Source organism: Garra rufa, chromosome 23 (genome assembly GCF_049309525.1).
Source record: "Garra rufa chromosome 23, GarRuf1.0, whole genome shotgun sequence".
Classification (NCBI taxonomy): domain Eukaryota; kingdom Metazoa; phylum Chordata; class Actinopteri; order Cypriniformes; family Cyprinidae; genus Garra; species Garra rufa.
The window spans coordinates 3863121-3891038 of NC_133383.1; the positions used below are offsets into that span (position 1 = coordinate 3863121).

The following is a 27918-nucleotide window of genomic DNA, read 5'->3' on the forward strand; positions in this document are numbered from 1 at the left end:
ACTTTGACAAGCACTGAATATGCGAAATAACTAAATTAATTAATTAATAAATAGCTAGTTATTTATAGCAATCTGTAATAATAGTAAAGTGCCATCCTCCATTGTGATCTATTGGTCTGAGCCTTGGTAACATCCTCTGAAAAGAGATCATCTGATAAGGTAATAAAGTGTGACGCACCTCTGTCCCTCGCCCAGTGAGAAACCGGACCGTCATTCTGAGTCCAGATCAGTTGAGACCAGCCTCCTCCGCCGCGCATGAACCCACAGCATCACATGAAGCTGCTTCAGGAACAGCCGCTCGCCGTTACTCGCTGTCGCCGCGCGGGGTCGCTGTTCTGCGCTCTGCAATCACGTAACACACAGCAGAGGGGAATTGACAGAGCGGCACCATTTCATCCGTACAGTCTGTGTATTGCTGGATGTAAATAACCGATCGGAACTAATTTAGTTTTGGCCGGTTGAACGGCTGTACTCGGCGGTAAAGCTGGAAGGAGGCGGCGGAGCGCAGATATGCACGCAGCAGGACGGATTTTACGTTACTCACGTGAGATGCGATGAGATGGTGATGAAGATGATGATGGCCCAGGGCGAAAAAGACCCCAAACACACCAGTCAAGTTGTGCTGGTCAAGAGAATCATAATGAAGCATGACAATCCGGTAGGAATAACAAAATATCACTTTACACGACGCAAACATGCCGAATTCACCGTGCCTTTGAGACGTTCATTCATTCATTCATCCATCCATCCATTCACCGGAGCGCCTCTTTTTGTGTTCATATTAGCTTCAGGAACTCACGTTAAAACATTTAAGCATTTGAAACAATCAAATGTGTATTAACTTGGCTTGTTGCTTTATAATACACATGTATAAATATTAATATCTGATTCATCGTACGTACGTGCGCGCGAGCGCTGATATAGCGCCAGGGCTAGCTGACAAATCACAACATTTAGGTGTTTTGTCGTGTTACGTATCGAATAATAATGTTTAGGAGCGTTGTAACATTTTTCGTGTTGTGTCGATACGTGTCATGTTCGATATCGATCGTTTTTCGTTTATAGCGGGGTGAGGTGATGCTAGCGGATGCTACATTGGCCAATTGAAGCGCCGCTGTCCGTTATTACGTAACCGAGGCGAGCACGTGCACAACACCTATGTGACGCACGCGCGCCGCTCACGTGCGCAGTCTGTTGTCATGGGGACGCCGAAATCAGCTTTCATTTATTCATTACTTGCTGTCTGTGATGCCATTTGCGCATCCTGTTGATCTGAAGATAGAAATAATTACTTTTATAGGGGATATTTTATTTATCATTATGTAAAATTTAATGTAAAAACTGGGTGTTATGTGGTGTAAAGTAGTTACAAAGTTTTTTTTTAAGTTAAGGAGTAGTCCAAAAATATTAGTCAAAGTATAAATAACATTTTTTTATATTTAATATCCATATACACAATAATAATAACACAATAACATCTAATATAACAGTGTGTTTATGTAATATTAAATTTAATTCATTTAAAAAAAGAAGTAGATTTAAGTATATTTCATTTTCTACTCTTTTCTAAACATTGTCATGTAAAATTTCTTTTTACATATATTTGCACAATTATATTATAAGTAAAAACGCAATTAAAATACGTTTCATATATATATATATATATATATATATATAGTTTAGTACTATATATCAATTTAGTATTAAATTCAATATATAATATATAATTAAAATGAAATAAATGATAAATGTTTCAAGTCTCGTGTCTAAAACCAATAAAACGAATTGTCTCTAAAATGTATAAAGTAATCTAATTCTAAAAGTAATTCAAATAAAGCTGAAATAAATAGAAATATTGGATAAAAAACCTAAACTTAATAAAGTAAATACACAATAATAACACAATAACATCTAAGTAAGAAAACTATTTTACTTACATTTTTATATAGAAATGCAGAATTATATTCTAGATAAAAAGTATTAAAATATACAAAAGAAAAAATATATTAAATTTAAAATTCTATGTTATATTAAATACACATACATGCATTTATAATACAATATTAAAGAAATATTTTTATATTTTAATTAGGTTATATTATATGTTATTGTGTTTATGGATATTAAATATTATGTAATTATATACACGTGTGTGTGTGTGTGTGTGTGTGTGTGTGTGTGTGTGTGTGTGTGTGTGTGTATTTAATATTAAATGGAATAAATTTGGAAATAGTAAAAAAAGTACTCTTCTAAACATATTGTCATATCTTTTTTTTTACATATGATTTTGTGTATTATGTTTAGTTTTAAATAATATTTTTTATTTATGATAAAATTGTGCACATATACATATATGCATTTTAATATTAAATACACATATCATGCATTTGTAAAACAATATTAAATACATATTTTGTTATGGTTTTGATGTCATTGTGTTTTTGTGTATATGGATGTTTTATATATATATATATATATATATATATATATATATATATATATTAACATAATTAAAATATTTCTTTAAAATTGTATTATAAATATATGCGTGTATTTAATATTAAATTGAATTAATTTGGTAATTGTATAAAAATAGATTTGGAATTTATTTCATTTATTTTATTATTTATTTATTTATTCGACTCTTTTCTAAAACATATCGTCATGCAAAATATATTTACATACCGGTATTTATATTGTTTGTGTGTATCCTTTTTAATGTTATTACAATATTTTTCTTATTTTATATATATATATATATATATATATATATATATATATATATATATAGATAAAATAGGTTTTATTCGGTGTATAACTTTGTTACAAAGTTTTTTGTTTTTTTTTAAGTTAAGGAATAGTCAAAAATACTTCTGTAGTGAAAATATATAGATTTAACATAGTAATTATATAATATTTAATATCTATATACACAATAATAATAAAACAACATCTAATGGAATTTAATTAAAATATTAAAAATCTACACAAAAATTACTTTATATTATACTAAATTATAAACATGTATATGTGTATTTAATATTAATTTGAATTAAAGTGAATTTTTTTCTTACGATTTTGAAATATATTTTATTACAAAATGCCATGCTTTTCTACTCTTTTCTAAATATATTTTAATGTTAAATACCTCATTGCAAAATAAAGAGGGGAAACAGATACACCAGCTCATAATGTTTCAATTCACACTTAAGGCATTACGTTTCCTTTCTATTATTGATGTATATTTGAAAGTTTTATTTCACATTACACAAGAAGTGCTCAAAAAGCCTTGAAAAGCTTCACACATCCATTAAAGATTGAGATAACTCCAGAGATTAAGTTAAATGCTGTCCATTACATAACATCTGTCCTGAACTCTCTTCTTCTTCCTCTCGTCTGAATGCGAAACAAGTTTCCTGTTCTCAGCCAAATAACATCTTTGTGTTTCCTACTTTATGTATAAATAATATTAAATGACATTAACTCACTTTGGCATTCATACGACTTTCTGGCAAGTGCACATGAAGCATCACAGACATTAAACTGTGAACTTCTGTCAGCAGTGGACTGAGAGTTTGGCACGGCTGAATTTCTTTGGTCTTTTGTGTCCAAATGTCCCGGAGGAATAGCAATGAGACGAGTCCTATTGAAAGCGGAGGAGTCTGGAAATGTGCCACGTTCATGATTACGATTAGCATTATTAATAAAGAGCTGTTTTGTGTGTAATGTCGCAGGTCCAGCAGGGAATCGGGAAGCCGAGCGTCTATCATGCTGTTGTGGTCATTTTTCTGGAGTTTTTCGCCTGGGGTCTCCTGACCACGCCAATGCTCACGGTCAGTTACTTTAGTTCTCATTTATGTTTGTAGTTCACATTTATCAGGATAAAAACTTAAATTATAGGTAAAATAAGTTATTTTTGACAACATACACACCAGAAGGTGTCAGTATAAGGTTAAAAAACAGTCTAACCTAGGGTTGAGACTCACAAACATTGTAATTTAATCTCAAATAATTAAACCTTTACCCCCGGTTTCACAGACAAGGCTTAAGCCTAATCCTAGACTAAAATGTAAATCTGAGCTGTTTCAACTGAAAAAAACTTGCACTGACTGATCTTAAAATATATCAGTGCAGAAAAAATTAGACTCTCACTTGCTGGTTCTTTAAAGACCTTTGACAAGGTGTGGCGCCCCTTTTTAGATTATCTGCTGGCTAACTCTCTTGGTACTTAAACTGAGCAGTAACATATAAATACACATGTTTCTACTCATGTAATTCATTTTTTTTTATTATTATTTTTTTTTTTTATTAACTTTAATATTTTACTTTTGCCTTTTTTTTATGTATTTCTTTTCTCAATGGGAAGTTATAGGATGTTACGGGAGGGAAGTGTTTTTGGGGTAGTATTAATAATAACATGGAAGGATAATTGTAAGATAAATGTTGCAATTTGTTGCGTTGATATTCCATGCAGAAAATCTAATAAAGAAATTTGAAATAGAAAATATATCAGTGACTTTGTTTTGTCTTAGGATGCACATCGGTAATGTTTTTTTCTTAACAAGTTTATAAATAATTTCTTAAATGTCCTAATTGAACTATGGCCTAATCCTGGTTTAGTCTAAGCCCTGTATGAGAAACCGGGCCTTAAAGTTTAGGGGGGAAAATTTGATACAATTTAAAATACAAAATATATATATAAATTCTATAATATAAAATTAAATAAATAAAAAAAGTATATATATATACACACACACACACACACACACACACACACACACACACACACACATACATACACACATAAAATGCAAAATATATATAAAATGTATAATATATACATATATATAGTACTAAAATTAAACTGAAATAGAAATATTTAAAAAATATATATATAAAAAATAAAATCAGTTTTATTATTGAAAATGAAACAATTAAAATAATTTTCAGTATCTAAAAGCTGAAATCAAATTAAAATTAAAATTTAAATATGAGATGAAAAATGTAAACTTGACTATTTAAAATTTGAAAACGTGAAATCAGAAACATTGTAAATGTTGCTTTGGCAGTTAACTGAAATAATCTGAAGTTAAATGACAAAAAAAAAGAGAAATAAATTAAATCTAAAATTTAAATAATTAAAAAGTAAAAACTAATAAAAATGACAAAAGCACAACAAAATATAAAATAAAAATTAAAACTGAAAATATAAAAATCAGAGGAGATTTAAAATATTAATAAATAAATAATATATTAGTATATAAATAACACTAACACTGGTTAACACTATCTCAAGTCTCTATTTTTTTGGGACAGAAAAATACACATGAAATAAAGTGCACCTTTCATTATGAGATATAAACTGCATTATATTTGATCTGTCTATTTAAATGTGCATTTTTCATTTGTAGGTTCTGCATGAAACCTTCCCCAAACATACGTTCTTAATAAACGGCCTGATTCAGGGAGTAAAGGTACGTGATGTTACGTGAATACATTGGACTGGTTGGTTGATCTGTGTCGGTTTTATTGTGACGGTGATGTTTCTGCTTTGATTGGTCAGGGTCTGCTGTCGTTTATGAGCGCTCCGTTAATCGGCGCTCTATCAGACGTGTGGGGCAGACGATCATTTCTACTGGTTACCGTGTTCTTCACGTGTGCGCCCATCCCGCTCATGAGGCTCAGTCCATGGTAAGACCATTCTCACGGATTTTATAATGGTTTTATAATAATATTTGTATATTATTTTATAATATTTTATATTATTTACAATGATTTTCTTATAATTATTGTATAATAACTTTATTAAAATAAAGCAAACACACACGTTTTTGCTATATATAATTGTAATAAAATCATTATTGAATATTTTATACAATACTTTTTAATGTAATTTTTTCTTTATAGTTATATTTTTATAAAATTATATATTAATATATACTTTTAGTATAATATTTATATTTTTAAAATAATTTTATAACAGTATTTTAATAATTATTGTATAATAATTATTACAATTATATATAGCACAAAACACACGTTTTTGCAATATATAATTTAATAAAATTATTCTTGTATATTTAATGCAATATTTGTCATTTTTCTTTATACTTATAGTTTCATAAAATTATATATTAAATATATAATATAATTTAACTAACATTTATAATAATATTTTTATATTATATTATTTTATTTTTTATAATATTGTTGTATAGTAATTTTAGTAATAAAATTATTATTGTATATTTCATACAATGTAATTTTTCTTTATACTTATATTTTCATAAAATTATATATTAAATATAAAATATAATTTTATTATAAATATTTTTATATTTATATTTTATAATATTTTACTTTAAATTATTTATTTTTTTAATATTTTTATTGTAATTATTGTATAATAATTGTATTAATTTTATTAAGCAAAAACATATGCATAACACGTGTTTTTGCTATATAAAATTTTTATAAAATTTTTATTGTATACTTCATACAATATTTGTAATCTTTCCTTATACTTATATTTTCATAAAATAATATTAAACATGTATGTATGTATATATATATATATATATAATATTCGTAATAATGTATTGTAATGTATGTACTGTATATATACAGGTCCTTAGCATATTGTGATAAAGTTCATTATTTTCTGTAATGTACTGATAAACATTAGACTTTCATATATTTTAGATTCATTACACACAACTGAAGTAGTTCCAGCCTTTTATTGTTTTAATATTGATGATTTTGGCATACAGCTCATGAAAACCCAAAATTCCTATCTAAAAAAATTAGCATATTTCATCCGACCAATAAAAGAAAAGTGTTTTTAATACAAAAAAAGTCAACCTTCAAATAATTATGTTCAGTTATGCACTCAATACTTGGTCGGGAATCCTTTTGCAGAAATGACTGCTTCAATGCGGCGTGGCATGGAGGCAATCAGCCTGTGGCACTGCTGAGGTGTTATGGAGGCCCAGGATGCTTCGATAGCGGCCTTAAGCTCATCCAGAGTGTTGGGTCTTGCGTCTCTCAACTTTCTCTTCACAATATCCCACAGATTCTCTATGGGGTTCAGGTAAGGAGAGTTGGCAGGCCAATTGAGCACAGTAATACCATGGTCAGTAAACCATTTACCAGTGGTTTTGGCACTGTGAGCAGGTGCCAGGTCGTGCTGAAAAATGAAATCTTCATTTCCATAAAGCTTTTCAGTAGATGGAAGCATGAAGTGCTCCAAAATCTCCTGATAGCTAGCTGCATTGACCCTGCCCTTGATAAAACACAGTGGACCAACACCAGCAGCTGACATGGCACCCCAGACCATCACTGACTGTGGGTACTTGACACTGGACTTCAGGCATTTTGGCATTTCCCTCTCCCCAGTCTTCCTCCAGACTCTGGCACCTTGATTTCCGAATGACATGCAAAATTTGCTTTCATCCGAAAAAAGTACTTTGGACCACTGAGCAACAGTCCAGTGCTGCTTCTCTGTAGCCCAGGTCAGGCGCTTCTGCCGCTGTTTCTGGTTCAAAAGTGGCTTGACCTGGGGATGTTTCTACTCCAGACTCAGTCCACTGCTTCCGCAGGTCCCCCAAGGTCTGGAATCGGTCCTTCTCCACAATCTTCCTCAGGGTCCGGTCACCTCTTCTCGTTGTGCAGCGTTTTCTGCCACACTTTTTCCTTCCCACAGACTTCCCACTGAGGTGCCTTGATACAGCACTCTGGGAACAGCCTATTCGTTCAGAAATATCTTTCTGTGTCTTACCCTCTTGCTTGAGGGTGTCAATGATGGCCTTCTGGTCGGCAGTCTTACCCATGATTGAGGTTTTGAGTAATGAACCAGGCTGGGAGTTTTTAAAAGCCTCAGGAATCTTTTGCAGGTGTTTAGAGTAAATTAGTTGATTCAGATGATTAGGTTAATAGCTCGTTTAGAGAACCTTTTCATGATATGCTAATTTTTTGAGATAGGAATTTTGGGTTTTCATGAGCTGTATGCCAAAATCATCAATATTAAAACAATAAAAGGCTTGAACTACTTCAGTTGTGTGTAATGAATCTAAAATATATGAAAGTCTAATGTTTATCAGTACATTACAGAAAATAATGTAATTTTTTTTTAAGTATGTAATAAATATATATCAATATATATAAATATTACATAATATACAATGATTATATAATATTTAACAATATTTGTAATCATTTTTATTTATATTTAAAAAATGATCAAATTGTATACTACCACTCTATTTTTTGTGTTTTTAAATATATATATATATATATATATATATATATATATATATATATATATATATATATATATAGCTTTGATTTTCTGACCAGTTGTGATGTGGTTGAAATATTTTAGTATTCTGATACAAATAAATTTATGGAAATTCATTGTAAAACATTACTGAACTTAAAATTAATAACATCTCATACTTCACTTGTTGTTTTCAGGTGGTACTTTGCCATGATATCGGTATCCGGTGCATTTTCCGTTACTTTCTCCGTAATCTTCGCTTACATCGCAGATGTTACAGATGTGCGTGAGAGGAGTACAGCATACGGACTTGTAAGCATCTCTTTTATTAAATATAAAAATCATTTTGGAATGATTTCACATAGCCACCCAGATCAGTGAAGCAGTTTTAGGATATTTCTATTTCCAAACTTCTTCTGCATGACCTGGATTCAGTGTCCTTGACCCAACTGGATAGACAGTTATATTAATATCCGCTTTCAGGTTTCTGCGACGTTCGCAGCGAGTCTGGTCACCAGCCCGGCCATCGGCGCCTACCTGTCAGCCAGCTACGGCGATAACCTGGTGGTCCTGGTGGCGACTCTCATCGCTCTGGCTGACATCTGCTTCATCCTGCTGGCCGTCCCAGAGTCGCTGCCCGAAAAGATGAGGCTCAACACGTGGGGAACGCCCATCTCCTGGGAACAGGCCGACCCGTTCGCTGTAAGGAATTGAAAGGAGAATGTGTCATTTGTTTCTTTTTTGGTATTATATGCAAGTGTTATATTTAGGGGCCAAGCACCGAAGTTGCGTAGGGACCTATTGTATCCGTTGGTGTTCTTATCCTTCTCTTCTTTTGTTTCTTCCGCTCTTGAGTCTATGGCAGCCCATAGAACCGCTTGCGGGAAAGTTGTATAATTTGGCACACTGATAGAGGACAGTCTTAACATTAATCATAGCAAATTTGGAGTCTCTAACTCAAACTCTCTAGCGCCACCAATTGTCCAAATTTAGTTTTGTTTTTTTCTATTTTTAATAGTTCGTAAAACCTACTTTTTCGAACTTGTCCTAGATGGTTTGTCTGATTTTCATTAAAATTGGCTGGCATGCTGGCAAAAATTTTTGCAAATTAAGTTGATTAGTCAAACCGTTCTCAAATAACACACAAACGAATTCAAAAATTTAAAAAGCGCGCAAAAATGGATGTGAGGCTATATCTCCGCAACGTTTCAGCGTATTGACACTAAACTTGGTATGTGATATAACAAGCATGACCTGAGGCTACCTGCAGTGTTTCGTCACAGCGCCACCTAGTGGTCAGGAGATACGATATATTGCTTATAACTTCTAAATGGTTCGGCCAAAAATCACAAAACTGTTCTCTTTAGATTCGGTGCTTAATGCTGAATCGAATGATACCCAAGTTTCCCATGTTAGCCACGCTAATGCCAATTGCCAAATTTTTGATATTAAGTGGCATAAAAATGCAAACAAAGTCTGCCATTGGTCATTTTTTCTCTTCTTATCTATAAAAATGTCTATAACTCCAAAACAAAATGAGATTTTCACCAAATTCGACACACATGTATGAGCACACTCTAAGGACACATAAAACATTTGGTGGGATTTTGCTTCTTGGTGGCACTATAATTAAACAAAACATGAAATTGCCAATGACTTCAATAGAGTATTATGATAGAAAATGCTACATTTCACAAATGCACAAATCAGTTTCTTCCGCTCTTGAGTCTATGGCAGCCCATAGAACCGCTTGCCAGAAAGTTGTGAAATTTGGCACACTGATAGAAGACAGTCTTAACATTAACCGTAACAAATTTGGAGTCTCTAACTCAAGTCTCTAGCGCCACCACTAGTCCAAAGTTTCACTCATGTTTATGCTAATATCTTTTGAACCGTAAGGCACAGAATCAAAATTAATTTTTCTCTGAATCCTTGGGTCATGTCGAGTCAAATGAAGTCCAAAATTCAAAAATGGTAAGGTTTAGTTTTTTTCTATTTTTAATAGTTTGTAAAACCTACTTTTTCGAACTCGTCCTAGACGGTTTGTCTGATTTTCACAGAAATTGGCTCAGATCATCTTCAGACCATGCTGGCAAAAAGTTATGGAATTCAAGTCGATTAGTCGAACCGTTCTCGAATAACTCACCAACGAATTCTGCGAAAAGCATGCAAAAATGGACGTGAGGCTATATCTCCGCAACGGTTTGGTGTATTGAGACCAAACTTGGTGTGTGTTATAACAAGCATAACCTGAGGCTACCTGCAGTGTTTTGTCACAGCGCCACCTAGTGGTCAGGATATATGAAAATTGCTATTTAAGCTTATAACTTCTGAATGGTTTGTCCAAAAATCCCATTTTGGCCGCCAGCCACTTTGAATTTAGTAGTAAAATGCTAGATTTTAGGAACGCATTGACGTATCGTTGCAAAACTTGGTATGGGTCACCAGCACGATGCACTGAAGAAACCTGATAAGTTTCGAAACAGCGCCACCTAGTGGTAAAATCAAATATTATCATGCTTAAAACTTTGGGTTTTTCACGGAAGTCACCTTTTTAGACTCCTGAATCCTTATCTTATAAAGCGTCTATCTTAGAAACCGTTATTTCGAATGACACAAACCACCGTAGGAAATGATGTCTATAACTCCAAAACAAAATTAGATATTTTCACCAAATTTGACACACATATGTATGGGCATACTCTTAAGGACATACAAAAAATTTGGTGGGATTGTGCCTCTTGGTGGCACTATAATTAAACAAAACATGAAATTGCCAATGGCTTCAATAGAGTATTATGATAGAAAATGCTACATTTCACAAATGCACAAATCAGTTTCTTCCGCTCTTGAGTCTATGGCAGCCCATAGAACCGCTTGCCAGAAAGTTGTGAAATTTGGCACACTGATAGAAGACAGTCTTAACATTAACCGTAACAAATTTGGAGTCTCTAACTCAAGTCTCTAGCGCCACCACTAGTCCAAAGTTTCACTCATGTTTATGCTAATATCTTTTGAACCGTAAGGCACAGAATCAAAATTAATTTTTCTCTGAATCCTTGGGTCATGTCGAGTCAAATGAAGTCCAAAATTAAAAAATGGTAAGGTTTAGTTTTTTTCTATTTTTAATAGTTTGTAAAACCTACTTTTTCGAACTCGTCCTAGACGGTTTGTCTGATTTTCACAGAAATTGGCTCAGATCATCTTCAGACCATACTGGCAAAAAGTTATGGAATTCAAGTCGATTAGTCGAACCGTTCTCGAATAACTCACCAACGAATTCTGCGAAAAGCATGCAAAAATGGACGTGAGGCTATATCTCCGCAACGGTTTGGTGTATTGAGACCAAACTTGGTGTGTGTTATAACAAGCATAACCTGAGGCTACCTGCAGTGTTTTGTCACAGCGCCACCTAGTGGTCAGGATATATGAAAATTGCTATTTAAGCTTCTAACTTCTGAATGGTTTGTCCAAAAATCCCATTTTGGCCGCCAGCCACTTTGAATTTAGTAGTAAAATGCTAGATTTTAGGAACGCATTGACGTATCGTTGCAAAACTTGGTATGGGTCACCAGCACGATGCACTGAAGAAACCTGATAAGTTTCGAAACAGCGCCACCTAGTGGTAAAATCAAATATTATCATGCTTAAAACTTTGGGTTTTTCACGGAAGTCACCTTTTTAGACTCCTGAATCCTTATCTTATAAACCGTCTATCTTAGAAACCGTTATTTCGAATGACACAAACCACCGTAGGAAATGATGTCTATAACTCCAAAACAAAATTAGATATTTTCACCAAATTTGACACACATATGTATGGGCATACTCTTAAGGACATACAAAAAATTTGGTGGGATTGTGCCTCTTGGTGGTGCTATAATTGAACAAAACATGAATTTGCCATTGACTATAATAGAGTATTATGATATAAAATGCTACATTTTTACCAATGCATTGGTGTACCATTACAAAACTTTGTATGTACCATCAAGACCATGACCTGAAAGCATTCAAAACGTTTTGAGACAGTGCCACCTTGTGGTCAAAAGTGATAACCGATTAAATTGTATTACTAGTGGTTTGTTTTTTCACCCATTTAGACTAAAATCACCTTAAAATGGTTTCAATTACTCATTGCTGCACTTGCCTAGTGCTTGGCCCCGTAATTGCTGCTTGCAGCTATATTTATTTATTTATGTTTCTTCCCAGTCTTTGCGTAAGGTCGGGCAGGACACGACCGTTCTGCTCATCTGTATCACAGTGTTTCTGTCCTATCTGCCCGAGGCGGGTCAGTACTCCAGCTTCTTCCTCTACCTGCGTCAGGTAAGGTGTTTATTTCTTGGTTTTTAATGAACAAATGTAAAGAGTTTATATTTAATGTTCTTTATTAAAGCAGCTGTCAGCTTTCATTAAACTTTAATCAGCGGTTTATCCTGCGGGGCAATTTATGCTGCATGTTTTCACTGGAGCTGCACTTATGACTGGAAGGGTTTTAGCAGCAACACACTTCTAATTAACTAAACAAGTAGGATTAGTAAACAAAAACACTACCATGCTAGTCATACTGCCTCTGCATGATGGCCATCTAATTGTACTGTGTACAATAGAGCACACTGCATTTTCTTTTCAGAAATACACTACCTTGTTATTTTTTAAAGAAGGCTCTTTTGCTCACCAAGCCTGCATTTATTTGATCCAAAGTACAGCAAAAAGAGTTAATTTATGAAATATTTTTAGTATTTAAAATAAGAGTTTTCTTTATTCCTGTGAATTCAAAGGTTAATATTTAGCATCATTACTCAAGTCACATGATCCTTCAGAAAGATGCTCAGAAAACATTTATTATTAATTTTATGTTGAAAACAGCTGAGAAGAATTTTTGAGGTTTCTTTGATGAATAGAAAGTTCAGAAGAACAGCATTTTTCTGAAATAGAAACCTTTTGTTACATTATAAACTTCTTTAATCACTTTTGATGAATTTAAAGCATCCTTGCTAAATAAAAGTATTAATTGCTATAATTTCTTTGCAAAAAAAAAAAAGCTTTGGAATAGTATAGTGTATAATGTTACAAAAGCTTTTTTTGTAGATAAATCCTGATCTTTCTATTTATCAAAGAATACTGAAAAAAATACACTATTTAAAATACAACTATTTTACATATTGATAATAATAATAATAATAATAATAATTTTTTTTCTTGAACAGCAAATCATTTGAAATCACAGGAATAAATTACATTTTTAAAATATATTCAAACAGAAAACAGTTATTTTAAAATAGTAAAAATATTAAAATATTTTGTTGTAATTTGGATCAAATAACTGCAGGCTTGGTGAGCAGAAGAGACTTCTTTAAAAAACATTTAAAATCCTTATAAAAAGACTTTTGACTGGTAGTGAAGTTTGATGTGTCAATAAATTTATTTCAGTTTTAATTTCCCCCCCACTTTTTGTGAATTTTGTAGTACATATTGTATTAAATACTGTAAGTAATGTAGTAAATAATATTCTATTAAATATTCATTTTTGTAGTTTTTTAGATTTTTAATTTTTAAATAATGTAGTAAATAATATTCTATTAGGTATTCTTTAATTTATTTTTGTTTTTTTTATTGTTAATTTTTAAATAATGTAGTAAATAATATTCCAATAAATATTCTTTAATTTTTTTGTAGTTTTTTAGATGTTTTAATTTTTACATAATGTAGTAAATAATTATCTAAAAAATTACAAATGTAAAGAATTTTTAATAGAATATTTAAATTAACTCTTTCACCAAAGCTGCATCAAAAGTACAGTAAAACGTACAGTAATACAGTAATACTGTAGTAAATGTGGTTTTACATTTTTATTTATTTTTTATTCTGTTAAATACTGTGGTAAATACATATAATAAATATATAAATATTTATTATACAACACTACCATTTAAGTTTATGTTTGGTAGGTGTCTTGTGTTTACAATTAAATGTTTTCTAGTTGAATATATGTTAAGATGTGATTTTTTTCTGTGATCAAAGCTGAATTTGCATCATCACTCCAGTCTTTAGTGTCACATGATCCTTTAGAAGAAACATTTGGTATCATCAATGTTAAAAACAGTTGTGCTACCCAATATTTTTGTGGAAACCATGATACATTTGTATATTTTTAGGATTCTTTGATGAATAGAAAGTTCAAAAGAAAATGATTTTTTTCAGCTATTTAAGTTAATGCGCCCTTGCTGAATAAAAATGTTATTTTTTCATATTTAATTTTTTTAAAATACATTTATTTATAATGTATGATTCTGGACACATGCTTAATTACACATGCAATGTAACAAGGTGACATGTGACTGGAATGTAGCAAACTGCAGTTTGAAACATTGTTGCATTCGCCAGAATTCTAATTCACACACTCATCAGGTTTCTCAGGAAGTTCCGGGTTCGGCTGGATTGTTAGTGGCATCCTGTCTGAGCACTGAGTTGAGTTCAGTGACGGCTCATTACTGGACATAACAGAGTTCATGGGGTCCGAGCGCGCTGGTGCGGACTGATAGTGATGCGGCTCTTTCTCTCTGTCTCTCAGGTCGTTAACTTCTCGCCCAAAACGATCGCGGTGTTCATCGGCGTGGTGGGAATCCTCTCCATTCTGGCGCAGGTATTTAATTGAGGCAATATTCTTCGCTCTGCCTTATTACTCGTGTCGTTGAGCCGGCGAGGCGTCTCGTGAAAGTGGCTCTCGCAAACGCTTTCTAATTGAATTGAATTCCTTTAAAAGTTCAACGGTAAATGTAATGAAATATAGACAGGGCTGTAATGAGCAGATAGCACAGTGTTCGCTGGTTTATTTAAGTGGAGGGATTTTATTTTTAGCTCCACAACAAGTGAGGTCAATTCTAGCAGCTTTGCTCCTTTGCTTTAATACGACACAGCTATGAAAACAATAACAATTCAGTATAATAACAATAACACAGGCCTGCATGATTTGCAAAAAGGCCTAATGTTACCTCATTTGATGATACAAAGTTCAACAATATATGTGACCCTGGACCACAAAACCAGTCTTAAGTCGCTGGGGTATGTTTGTAGCAATAGCCAAAAATACATGGTATGGGTCAAAATTATTGCTTTTTCTTTTATGTCAAAAATCATTAGGAAATTAAGTAGAGATCATGTTCCATGAAGATTTTTTGTAAAATTCCTACTAATGTAATTTTTGATTAGTAATATGCATTGTTAGGAACTTAATTTGGACAACTTTAAAGGTGATTTTCTCAGTATTTTGATTTTTTTGCACCCTCAGATTCCAGATTTCAAATAGTTGTATCTCGGCCAAATATTGTCCTATCCTAACAAACCAGACATCAATAGAAAGCTTATTTATTGAGCTTCCATATGATGTATACATCTCAGTTTTGTAAAATTTAACCTTATGACTGGTTTTGTGGTCCAGGGTCACATATAATATAATAAATTGAAAATAAATGTGCGTGTGTGTGTATATATATATATATATATATATATATATATATATATATATATAGGCCATTCTACAGAATTGGTGCAAACTGCTGTCCCACAACCAAAAAACACTTTTAAATCGCATTTAAGTATTCATACCTTTGATGTTTACTAAGATCCTTCTATTATCTATTGAAACCCACAATAATATTTAAAATATCAGTAAGCTTAATATATATAAAATCATAATTTATTGAGTACTTTCAATTGGGAGGTGGCTGTTCCAAACCCTAACCCCTAAATTTCAACTGAAATATTTTTTGAAATTTTTTCCATTGTTATTTTTATAAGTATCTTTTTGATTCAAAAGTGAAGTTGGCTAAGACTGATTTTAACTACACCCCTACATTTATGATCAGGAAATATTTGTGTGTCACTCTCTCCCATAGCTACAGGGTGAGTAGTTTTTTTGGGTGTTATCCGGTAAAAATTGTCTCTAAAGAAACAGTTCTTTAATACTGTGGTCGCGCCGGTAGTGACGTCATAGGCTGTCACCCGCCAACATGTTGTAGTTTTGATTTTATGCTTCAGACACGGCCCCTAGAGGTTTTATTTTAGGTGTTATCCCATAAAATGGTCACTATCAAAACAGTCTCTAGTGAAAAATATGGTGGGGTTTTGGAAGTGAAATCTTTGTTTTTTGGGTGTTATCCTATAAAATATATATATATATATATATATATATATGTGACCCTGGACCACAAAACCAGTCATAAGGTTAAATTTGACAAAACTGAGATTTATACATCATATGAAAGCTCAATAAATAAGCTTTCTATTGATGTATGGTTTGTTAGGATAGAACAATATTTGACTGAGATACATCTATTTGAAAATCTGAAATCTGAGGATGCAAAAAAATCAAAAAGACTGAGAAAATCACCTTTAAAGTTGTCCAAATTAGGTTCTTAACAATGCATATTACAAATCAAAAATTACATTTTGATATGTTTACAGAAGGAATTTTACAAAAAATCTTCATGAAACATGAACTTTACTTAATTTCTTAATGATTTTTGGCATAAAAGAAAAATCTAAAATTTTGACCCATGCAATGTATTTTTGGCTATTGCTACAAATATACCCCAGCGACTTAAGACTGGTTTTGTGGTCCAGGGTCACATATATATATTGTTTGGTTCAGTGTATATTCAAACAAATGAATCATTAAGTTTAAATTAGTATGATTAACATTTTGCCTTTAAAAAAAATAATTGAATAAAATAGCAATAAAATATATTTACAACGTAGATGTAAGAAAAATCTTAATAGGTCAATATAACCATTTTAATTAAATTACAATTGCTGTGTTTTGGTAGTGATAAATATGGGAGAGGACAAATATTCCAAAACTTTCTGAAAATACAATATGAGAATTAATTGCACAATTACTAGAAATTTGTACCTTGGATATTATACAATTTACATATACAATTTGTGGATTAAGACTTTTTTTCAAGACTTTGAACCAATTCTGTAGAATGACCCACATATACAGTCAAGCCATGACATTATTCAGACTTAAAGATACTTTTATTCAACCAGCAAGGTTTTTTTTGACTGGAAATGACACAGGCTTCTCCCAAAAGAAAATAAGACGATGTACAAGAGGCATCATTGTGGAAAAAAATATTTCTCAGCTTTTATTTACATTTGAACAAAAAGTGGCATGTCCAAAATTATTCATACCCTTTGCAAACTGTCACAGTCTATAGGAAAGTTCTATACCATTCCAAATAGTCCAAGCTGTTCTAAAGCATCCTAATTACCCTGATTCATTGGGAACAGTATTTTTAATCAACTCAACCGGTGAAAAACAGAAGCTCTCTGCTGTTGGTTTGTGGACAGTCATGGCTAAGACAAAGGAGCTCACTGAGGACCTGCGGCTGCACACTGTGGCTGCTTAAAAGTCAGGAAAGGGCTATAAGACCATATCTAAATGTTTTGAAGTTCCAGTGGCTACAGTGCAAAGTATTATTAAAAAATACAAGATGTTCCGCACTGTGAAAAATCTCAGAGGACTTGGTCGGAAGCCAAAAGTGACACCTGTGCTGGCCAGGATAGTTTTTTCAGCCGGTGGACCAGGGAACCTAATCACAGTAAACGGCACCATGACAAAGGAGCAATACATCAAAATTCTCAACAACAACATCAGGCAGTCTGCGGAGAAACTTGGCCTAGAGCTAAAGATCAGGGTGATGGCAAGGAGACCCTCCAACCTGAAAGAGTTGGAGCTCATCACTAAAGATGAATGGGCAAAAATACCAGTGGAGACATGCAGAAAGCTTGTCAGCAATTATAGGAAGTGTTTGATTGCTGTAATAGCCAATAAAGGCTTTTCTATTGATTATTGAGAAGGGCATGAATAATTTTGGACATGCCACTTTTTGTTCAAATGTAAATAAAAGCTGAGAAATATTTTTTTCCACAATGATGCCTCTTGTACATAATCTTATTATCTTTTGGGAGAAGCCTGTGTCATTTCCGGTCAAAAAAAACTTGCTGGTTGAATAAAAGTAACTTTAAGTCAGAATTTGCCAGGGGTATGAATAATTTCGTGCTTGACTGTATATATATTTTTTAATATAATATTTTTCAGCAGTGCATACAACATATGATGCCATGACTATGAATTTAAGATTTTCTACCCCTTATTTGTGGAAGGGTGAATTAAGGCTGATTAAGAGATAACACAAGTTTTCTTAACCTTGCAATTGGTCATTGTAAATAAAAATGCTATGAAAAGCATCACATTAATCAAAAAGATTAAAGAAATCAGCACCCAAAATGAGTATGAAATGAGTATCTGTTCAGCAAATATGATGCAGGGTGGTATGTTTATTCATTCTCGTGTTCCCTACAGACGCTGTTTCTGACTTTATTAATGAGGACCATTGGGAACAAGAACACGGTTCTTCTGGGTCTGGGTTTCCAGATTCTCCAGCTGGCCTGGTACGGTTTGGGGTCCGAGCCGTGGTGAGTTAACATCTAGCTTGAGAGAAATTACCTCCTTATGCAAACAGTACATAACAACCGTCTGGTTTAAGAGTAGCAAGTCGCTTCAGTTTGATGTTCGTCGTGTTCATCGTGTTTGTTTTGTATGCTGATGTTATTTTTGTTGTCGTTTAGGATGATGTGGGCGGCCGGTGCGGTGGCGGCCATGTCCAGCATAACCTTCCCTGCAGTAAGCGCTTTAGTTTCACGCAGCGCGGATCCAGATAAACAGGGTAAAAATGCTCACTTTTTGAAACTTTAAGGATTGAAGAAAAACAACACAGGTCTTTAAAATAAACTAATGAACTGTGCACTATGAGAGCAGAAATGTCTATTCTAAAAGTACACATTTTTATCTCATGCTGGTTTCTAAATGAAAAACTGAGGCTTTAAAAGTTGTTTTTATGTCTGTGCGTATTGTGTTACCTCAGGTCTGGTTCAGGGCATGATAACAGGGATTCGGGGTCTCTGTAACGGTCTGGGTCCAGCGCTGTACGGCTTCGTTTTCTTCCTCTTTAACGTGGAGTTGAGCGAGATTGCCTCCATCCAGCCAGACTATGCCATCCCAATACAGACCTCCACAGAGGTATATGTTTCAATCTGTCTGATATACAGGAAGAATTTGGAGTTGGTTCAGTGAATCAGTTCAAAACATTGATTCAGTGAATCATTTGCATCATCACTTAAAGGCACTGCATGCATGGCATTTTTAATGCTTGCAATGTTTACTTTTTTTCTATTTGGCTATAATAACTTTGGTTTGAATTATTAACAATGAACTTTTAAGATGACTTAAGAGCAAATAAATGAATAATAAGGGTAAAACTTTACAAAATGGTTCATTAGTTAACATGAACTAAGAATGAACAATACTTCTACAGCATTTATTAATCTTAGTTAATGTTATTTTCATCATTTACTAATGTAATAAAATCACAAGTTGTGTTTGTTAACATTAATTAGTGGACTGTGAACTAACTTGAACAAAAAAATGAACAACTGTATTTTTATTAACATTAACAAAACATAATAAATATTGTAATAAATGTATTGTTCATTGTTCATTCATTTTAACAAATTGCACCTTATTGTAGTTACCATAATAAAAATGTATAATAATAATATAATTAAATATGTACACAATCTCAATTAATTCAAGAGCAAATGAAGAAACAAGTTTAAAATTTAAAAATTTAAATTGTAAAAATAAAATATATATCATTTTTTACATTTTAAAATTGTATTATATATTTATATATTTAATAACCATTTCACACAAAGCGGTTTTGCTAAAATAAAAATGTATATGTTTATATTTGTTCTACACATTTGCAATATATTATCTATTTTTAACAAATGTTTGCTTTATAACGTAATGTAAAATAACATTTACAATAAATATTAACACTACAAACATGCATTTTAGTTTCTGTCAACCCAGAGCATATGCTTTAAATTGAATGTTATTCAGAACAGGTAATACCAAACATTAATTATAGCAGCACCGATTTTAAACAACATTTATTGTAAACACCAAACATAAAAGAATTTCTTGAAACTAAAACTACCGGCATGTGGGAAATGCGCTACACAAATAAACTTAAATAAGAAAAATATGATATATACTTGATATATATATATATATATATATATATAATATGTGACCCTGGACCACAAAACCAGTCTAAGCATTGGGTATATTTGTAGCAATAGCTAAAAATATATTGTATGGGTCAAAACAATTAATTTTTATTTTATGCCAAAAATCATTAAAATATTAAGTAAATATCATGTTCCATGAGGATATTTTGTAAATTTTCTTACCAAAAATATATCAAAACTCAATTTTTGATTAGTAATATGTATTCATTTAGACAACTTTAACCCTCAAAGACCGAGACAGCCGCCGGCGGCTAAAAATAACTATTGGTCTTAAATGTTTAATAACTTTTGAACCGCTAATCCAATTTGAATGCTTTAAAAAGTCTCGTAAAGTACAGAGTCTGCTCTTTTCAGTGATATCATTTGTCTCATTTGGATATTCAGAGGCTCCGTAGTAAGCGTGATTACGTCATCACATTTCCTCAGCACTGATTCGTCAGATGAAATCAACACGTTTTGGTCCTCTGAGCCAAACAGGAACGATTGTTGATGCTTAGTCCCACCCCTGTGCCCCGATTGGTTCAAACTGTCATCTATTCAACCAATAAACATAGGTTTTGGTCTTTTGAACCACCGATTAGTATGTTTCTTTGCAGATCTGAACAGACGCAAAGTGAAAGCAAAGTGTGTCTTGCGTGCATGAAAACAAACGCAAAATAACACATTTGCATGACAGCATTCTTTGAAAATGTACAGAAATACTCACGACAGAGCCCTTTGACATAAAACAAACCAAAAACAAGGATGAAACAACAGTAGATATTGGATAAAGCACTGGAATGTGGGTTTTCGGTCACTAGGCGATGTCCCGGTAAAATAGATTCCGACGCAGACTACAGCCAGCAGATCCATCTATTTGGTTGTTATATTATGTAACTAATTATTATATAGTTTTTAAAGATTATTTGTACTATTTTTTCGGTTGCACTCTGTATATTTCTCTCTCATTTTGTGTGTAGTTTGTGAATAATTTGGATTGTTTATTTATTTTTTTGTTGCACAAGACAGTTTGTGCATTTTTTCTTGTGCTACTTTCTACACTATTTGTGTTTATTGTTCATCTTTTGGATTAAGAATATATTTATGAAATAGTAAATTATTTTTTACTGTGTTTTGCTATTATTTAACACTGTTTCTGCAATGACTTTACTCCTGAAACGTTTTTGGACAGATCTATATTGTCAATAAACGAAATGGGCCTGTTTTTCACTGAAAAGCACCTAAATAATATTGTAATAATTGGCTATAACTTGCTTGGGGAATGTTATATATAGACAAAATTTTATTTGGAAGTGTAAAACACCTAAATACAAATTTTTAAAGAAAAAAATCTAAACTTCAGGAGTTTTTGTTTGAGTACACAGTAAAAAACACCCAATTGTTGGTAGCGTTTTTTCCTAAAATTCTGGAAATTCACTAATTTTTAGAGAAAACAAAAGGAAATTTGTAATTTTAAATTAGCTAGACATAAAGTTCAAGTTCTTATGTTTATAATGATATATGACAATTGATGCTGACTGCTAGAATAGGTCTGAAAAAACAAAAAAATATACAGGTGCCTCAGGTGCCCCAAAAATGTTCTAGGTCTTTAAGGGTTAAAAGCGATTTTCTCAATATTTTGATTATCTTTTGCACCCTCAGATTTGAGATGTTCAAATAGTTGCATCTCAGCCAAATATTGTCCTATCCTAACAAACCATACATTAATGGAATGCATATTTATTCTGCCTTCAGACAGTGTATAAATCCTAATTTAAAAAGATAGACCCTTACAAATATATATACATACAGTATGTCACAAAAGTGAGTACACCCCTCACATTTCTGCAACTCATTTTGAGAAGATATTCTAAAATGGTTGCTGAAATGTGAGGGGTGTACTCACTTTTGTGAGATACTGTATATATTATCCATATCTAAGTCAATACTTACTCAGTAGTTCAAACAGTGTCGTAAATTCCTTAATGACTTCCTCTAATGCTGCTATTTTGTCTGTTTTGTGTAGAAGACCACAATTCCCGGTCCTCCGTTCCTCCTGGGTGCCTGTACGGTGGTGGTGGCGTTTATAGTCGCTCTCTTCATCCCAGACCACCCGACGCCCCCATCGACGCCCTGCCAAACCAGTAAGAGCAGCGCGAGTCTGACCGGCGCTCACACCAACACGCTGCTGCCGGGGAGCGATGAGGACTTCGAACCGCTGCTGGAGGACAGTAACGTCTGACTCTGAAAATAAATCACATTTGGAAAAAGAAAATGAAAAGGGCGTCAACACATCGCAAAACCCTCCACCTGTCCGCCGACTAACATTTGAGAGTGCACAGTTTTTATTTAGTGTGTTTTTTGTTGTTTACAACGAAACGGTTATTGGTTTTAAACTCAGAGGCTTTTTTATTAAGCGTTTTTACAGTCTCAGTGTTCAAATGAATCGACACACTAAGGGCTCAAATGGTGGGATCAGATGAGTTCGGATTTAAGTTTAAACACAAAGCTCTTTATGTATTATAGATATTTGGGCAAAGTGCAGTAAGGTTTATTGTATGCGGAGCTTGTGGTGGTTGGAAGCTTATCCTTAATGTCATGAGATTGAAAAAAACTGGGTGAATTTCATCGCAACCTGAAGAAGAAAATAAAACCTGTTTTTAGACTTTTCTTGACTTTATATTCAAGCACATTTTCTCTCCTAAAAACAGGCTTTATTTGCATTTCTTGTGACTTTCTTGTGATGAGATTCACCAAATTTGAGATTAAGCCAACAGTATTTTTATACTACAGCGGCTGAGCGAAGTTTGCTTACGCAAGCCTTAAAGTCACATATCCTGTGGCGTACAACAAGGTTTTAATAGATTAGAGATGCATCCGGTTGCATGAACAGTATTTGTGGTGATGTTAACTAAACCCGAAACACTAGAGCACCAGCGGTTTGGTGTACTTACTGATGCTAATGTAGTTTGTTTAGGCCAGTTAGTTGTTTCGGACTTGGCTTGATTGTGAAGTTCTTGAATTGTATGTGTGTGAGTAAAGGTTCTATGCAGTAGTGATGAAAAATGGCATTAAAATTACAAAATGGGTTGCTAATGCCATTTCATGTTGAGAAACATGGGTGTTTAAATTCACAGTATTGCTTAAAATATTTACGACAGCATTTTAGTGCCACGTAAAAAAAACAAAACAAATTAAGATACAAAGTCGTAATGTTTCAAGAATAAAGTCGAAATACTATGAGAATGAAGTCAAAATACTACAAGAATAAAGTCGTAATGTTTCAAGAATAAAGTCGAAATACTACGAGAATAAAGTTGAAATACTACGAGAATAAATTCTTAATGTTTCAAGAATAAAGTCGAAATACTATGAGAATAAAGTCAAAATACTACAAGAATAAAGTCTAAATGTTTCAAAAATAAAGTTGAAATACTACAAGAATAAAGCTGAAATACTTTAAGAATAAAGTAGAAATACTACGAGAATAAAGTCAAAATATTACGAGAATAAAGTCTAAATGTTTTAAAAAATAAAGTCGAAATACTACAAGAATAAAGTTGAAATACTACAAGAATAAAGTCTAAATATTACGAGAATCTAGTCGAAAAGTTTCAAGAATCAAGTCAAAATACTACAAGAATAAAGTTGAAATATTACGAGAATGAAGTTGAAATACTACGAGAATAAAGTCTAAATGTTTCAAGAATCAAGTCGAAATATTACAAGAATAAAGTCGAAATACGAGAATAAAGTCGTAATGTTTCAAGAATAAAGTCGAAATACTACGAGAATAAAGTTGAAATATTACGAGAATGAAGTTGAAATACTACGAGAATAAAGTCTAAATATTACGAGAATCAAGTCGAAATGTTTCAAGAATCAAGTCGAAATATTACAAGAATAAAGTCGAAATACGAGAATAAAGTCGTAATGTTTCAAGAATAAAGTCGAAATACTACGAGAATAAAGTTGAAATACTACGAGAATAAATTCTTAATGTTTCAAGAATAAAGTCGAAATACTATGAGAATAAAGTCAAAATACTACAAGAATAAAGTCTAAATGTTTCAAAAATAAAGTTGAAATACTACAAGAATAAAGCTGAAATACTTTAAGAATAAAGTAGAAATACTACGAGAATAAAGTCAAAATATTACGAGAATAAAGTCTAAATGTTTTAAAAAATAAAGTCGAAATACTACAAGAATAAAGTTGAAATACTACAAGAATAAAGTCTAAATATTACGAGAATCTAGTCGAAAAGTTTCAAGAATCAAGTCAAAATACTACAAGAATAAAGTTGAAATATTACGAGAATGAAGTTGAAATACTACGAGAATAAAGTCTAAATGTTTCAAGAATCAAGTCGAAATATTACAAGAATAAAGTCGAAATACGAGAATAAAGTCGTAATGTTTCAAGAATAAAGTCGAAATACTACGAGAATAAAGTTGAAATATTACGAGAATGAAGTTGAAATACTACGAGAATAAAGTCTAAATATTACGAGAATCAAGTCGAAATGTTTCAAGAATCAAGTCGAAATATTACAAGAATAAAGTCGAAATACGAGAATAAAGTCGTAATGTTTCAAGAATAAAGTCGAAATACTACGAGAATAAAGTTGAAATATTACGAGAATAAAGTCGTAATGTTTCAAGAATAAAGTCAAAATACTATGAGAATAAAGTCAAAATACTACAAGAATAAAGTCTAAATGTTTCAAAAATAAAATTGAAATACTACAAGAATAAAGCTGAAATACTTTAAGAATAAAGTAGAAATACTACAAGAATACAGTTAAAATACTACGAGAATAAAGTCAAAATATTACGAGGATAAAGTCTAAATGTTTTAAAAAATAAAGTCGAAATACTACAAGAATAAAGTTGAAATACTACAAGAATAAAGTCTAAATATTACGAGAATCAAGTCGAAAAGTTTCAAGAATCAAGTCGAAATACGAGAATAAAGTCGAATTGTTTCAAGAATCAAGTTGAAATATTACAAGAATAAAGTTGAAATATAACGAGAATAAAGTCAAAATACTACAAGAATAAAGCTGAAATACTTTAAGAATAAAGTAGAAATACTACAAGAATACAGTTAAAATACTACGAGAATAAAGTCAAAATATTTCGAGAATCAAGTCTAAATGTTTCAAGAATCAAGTCGAAATATTACAAGAATTAAGTCGAAATACGAGAATAAAGTCGAAATGTTTCAAGAATCAAGTTGAAATATTACAAGAATAAAGTTGAAATATTACGAGAATAGTCAAAATGTTTTGAGAATAAAGTCAAACTGTTGAGAATAAAGTTGAAATGTTTCGTGAATAAAGTGTAAATATTACGAGAATAAATTACAAATTGAGAATAAAGGCGAAATGTTTTGAGAACAAAGTCAAAATTACGAGCATGAAGTCGAAATTATGAGAATAAAGTTGAAATACTGTAAGAATAAAGTCAAAATACTACGAGAAAAATCTAAATGTTTCGAGAATGATGTTGAAATACTACGAAACTTTATTTTTTAAATATTTGACTTAGTATTGATACTTGATTCTTGTAGCATTTCGACTTTACTCTTAAAACATTTTGACTTTATTCACGTACTATTTTGACTTTTTTCTTGTAGTGTTTCAACTTTATTTTCAAAATAATTCGACATTATTCTTGAAATATTTCAACTTTATTTATATAGCATTTCCACTTCAATCTCGTAATCTTAGAATTATTTTTTTATTTTTTAACGTGGCACTAAAACACCACTGTAAATTACATTTGTACAAGTGAAATTTTACCTTCATTTTTACTTTTGAGAATTGGCAATGTGCGTTGAGCTATTTCGCTCAACAATATTTATATATTTCCTTACAGATAATTACTATTTATTACAAATCAGCCAACATATGTACCAGCTACCTCATTTTTGGAGGTTTTCGATGATTTTTTTTTTTTTTTTTTAAATGAGGTGAGATTCGACCTATATTTTTATCTGCCTTTTTTTATAGCCACAATCCATTTTCAATACGTGATTCATTAGAGTTCCATATTTTCTCATACAGCGAACGTTTTCCAAGCTGATGATTTGTTTTGCATGAACACCCTTATGAATTTCCAGAACAATGCTTTATAATTCCCAGAGGCCTCTGTTTGTTTTGTGTGAAGAACACTGTGGAGCATCTCATTAGAGTTTGAGGTCATCATTAGACTGACCTGTGCTCACTTCCTGTTCCACATGCTTATCATTTCCTCCATTTCCAGTATCCCATTCAAATTGGGCAGATATTCCATTCAGAGCCGTTCTGGTGACCTGCGAATCAGACAGAGATCGTGAACAGAATCTGAATATTTGCTTTTCATCATTTATTCTCCACTTTTGACCCATTTTCCATGTATTTGCTTTGTTTCAGACATATTTATAATGCAGCGATGTGAAACTTGCTTGAAATCGCGTTGGTGTGTATAAGACGCGATTTATGTTCCAGAGTGTGTAACGGCTCAGCCGTACTTCCCGCGCTTTTGAGTTTTGTAAATATTCGTGCTCAGCTTGGCAGTTTTAAAATGTAATATAGCGACGGTCATATTCATTATTTTATGATTGTAAAGTATTGTAAATGTATTGAATAGTATTACAGACAAATTTTACATGTTGCCAGACCCGCAATATTTTTAGAACATCTTAAAGTGCGGCTCTAAATAAGGTCAAGGAGTAACGCGCGCGTTCACGAGAATAATTTACGCTTTCTGAACTTGTCAAGTATTTGTGTGTCTTTCAACAAGATACACAAGGTGCCTGAACTGTAAAACATGTTCATTTGTAGTAGATCTGATTAGAGTCTGACTGTAAATACAGAGTACATTGAGCAGCTGACGGAGATTAAATGTACAGGGACCCTTATGTATTTATTGTCATGTATTGTGGGAATCTATTAAATAGGTGCAAATGAATAAAAACACTAAGAATCATTACGTGATGCGTGTTTCTTCTGCACTTTTTCTATCGAGCGTCAGATGGCGCTCTTGCGCTACTTACGTTTTGGCATTTCTGGGAACTCCAACATAAAAAAATGACTTTATGGTTAACAGCATGGTGTGTCAATGTGGTATCAGCACCATGATATATCTTTAAAACAGAAACAAAACCAAGATAATGTAATCAAATTTTACAGTGCTTCAAAGAAAATGACTAAATATTCTTCATACCTATAAATGTTCCAAATGCATTGTTATTGATGGCTGCCAACTTCTGAGTTCAGCTTGGAGTGAGAATTCACATTTTGTACATTTTACAGTTAAATTCATCTATCTGGTGCACTTCGAGAGTTTACAATTAAGAGCTCCAATACAGTTTCGGTGTGCAAACTAAAAGAAAAAAGCTAGTGAATTGACTTGATCTTGAGGTTTAATGGGGAATCCTCTTTTTAGTTGTGATATGGTGTCTAATTACTCTCACACTGGTATATTTAGAAACCAAACAAATTAGAATATAAT

The 27918-nt window shown here is 32.3% G+C and overlaps 1 protein-coding gene across 1 annotated transcript; it reads left to right on the plus strand.

The window, feature by feature from the left end:
- Window positions 1-373: 373 nt before the first annotated feature.
- Window positions 374-27396, plus strand: mfsd14ba (major facilitator superfamily domain containing 14Ba). Its single transcript, XM_073829439.1, has 12 exons — window positions 374-658; window positions 3735-3833; window positions 5412-5474; window positions 5564-5691; window positions 8473-8587; window positions 8759-8977; window positions 12488-12601; window positions 14850-14921; window positions 18648-18760; window positions 18914-19011; window positions 19210-19364; window positions 22446-27396. Exons 1-12 carry the CDS (start codon window positions 560-562, stop codon window positions 22659-22661), a joined length of 1491 nt encoding a protein of 496 aa, XP_073685540.1. The 5' UTR covers window positions 374-559; the 3' UTR covers window positions 22662-27396.
- The last annotated feature ends 522 nt before the right edge of the window (window positions 27397-27918 follow it).

Bases quoted from the DNA above. Each gene is read 5' to 3' on its own strand.
- mfsd14ba (XM_073829439.1), top strand. From the start codon at position 560: ATGGTGATGAAGATGATGATGGCCCAGGGCGAAAAAGACCCCAAACAC. The intron at 659-3,734 runs GTAGGAATAACA...GTAATGTCGCAG, and splicing joins TAATGAAGCATGACAATCCG to GTCCAGCAGGGAATCGGGAA. The intron at 5,475-5,563 runs GTACGTGATGTT...TTGATTGGTCAG, and splicing joins GCCTGATTCAGGGAGTAAAG to GGTCTGCTGTCGTTTATGAG.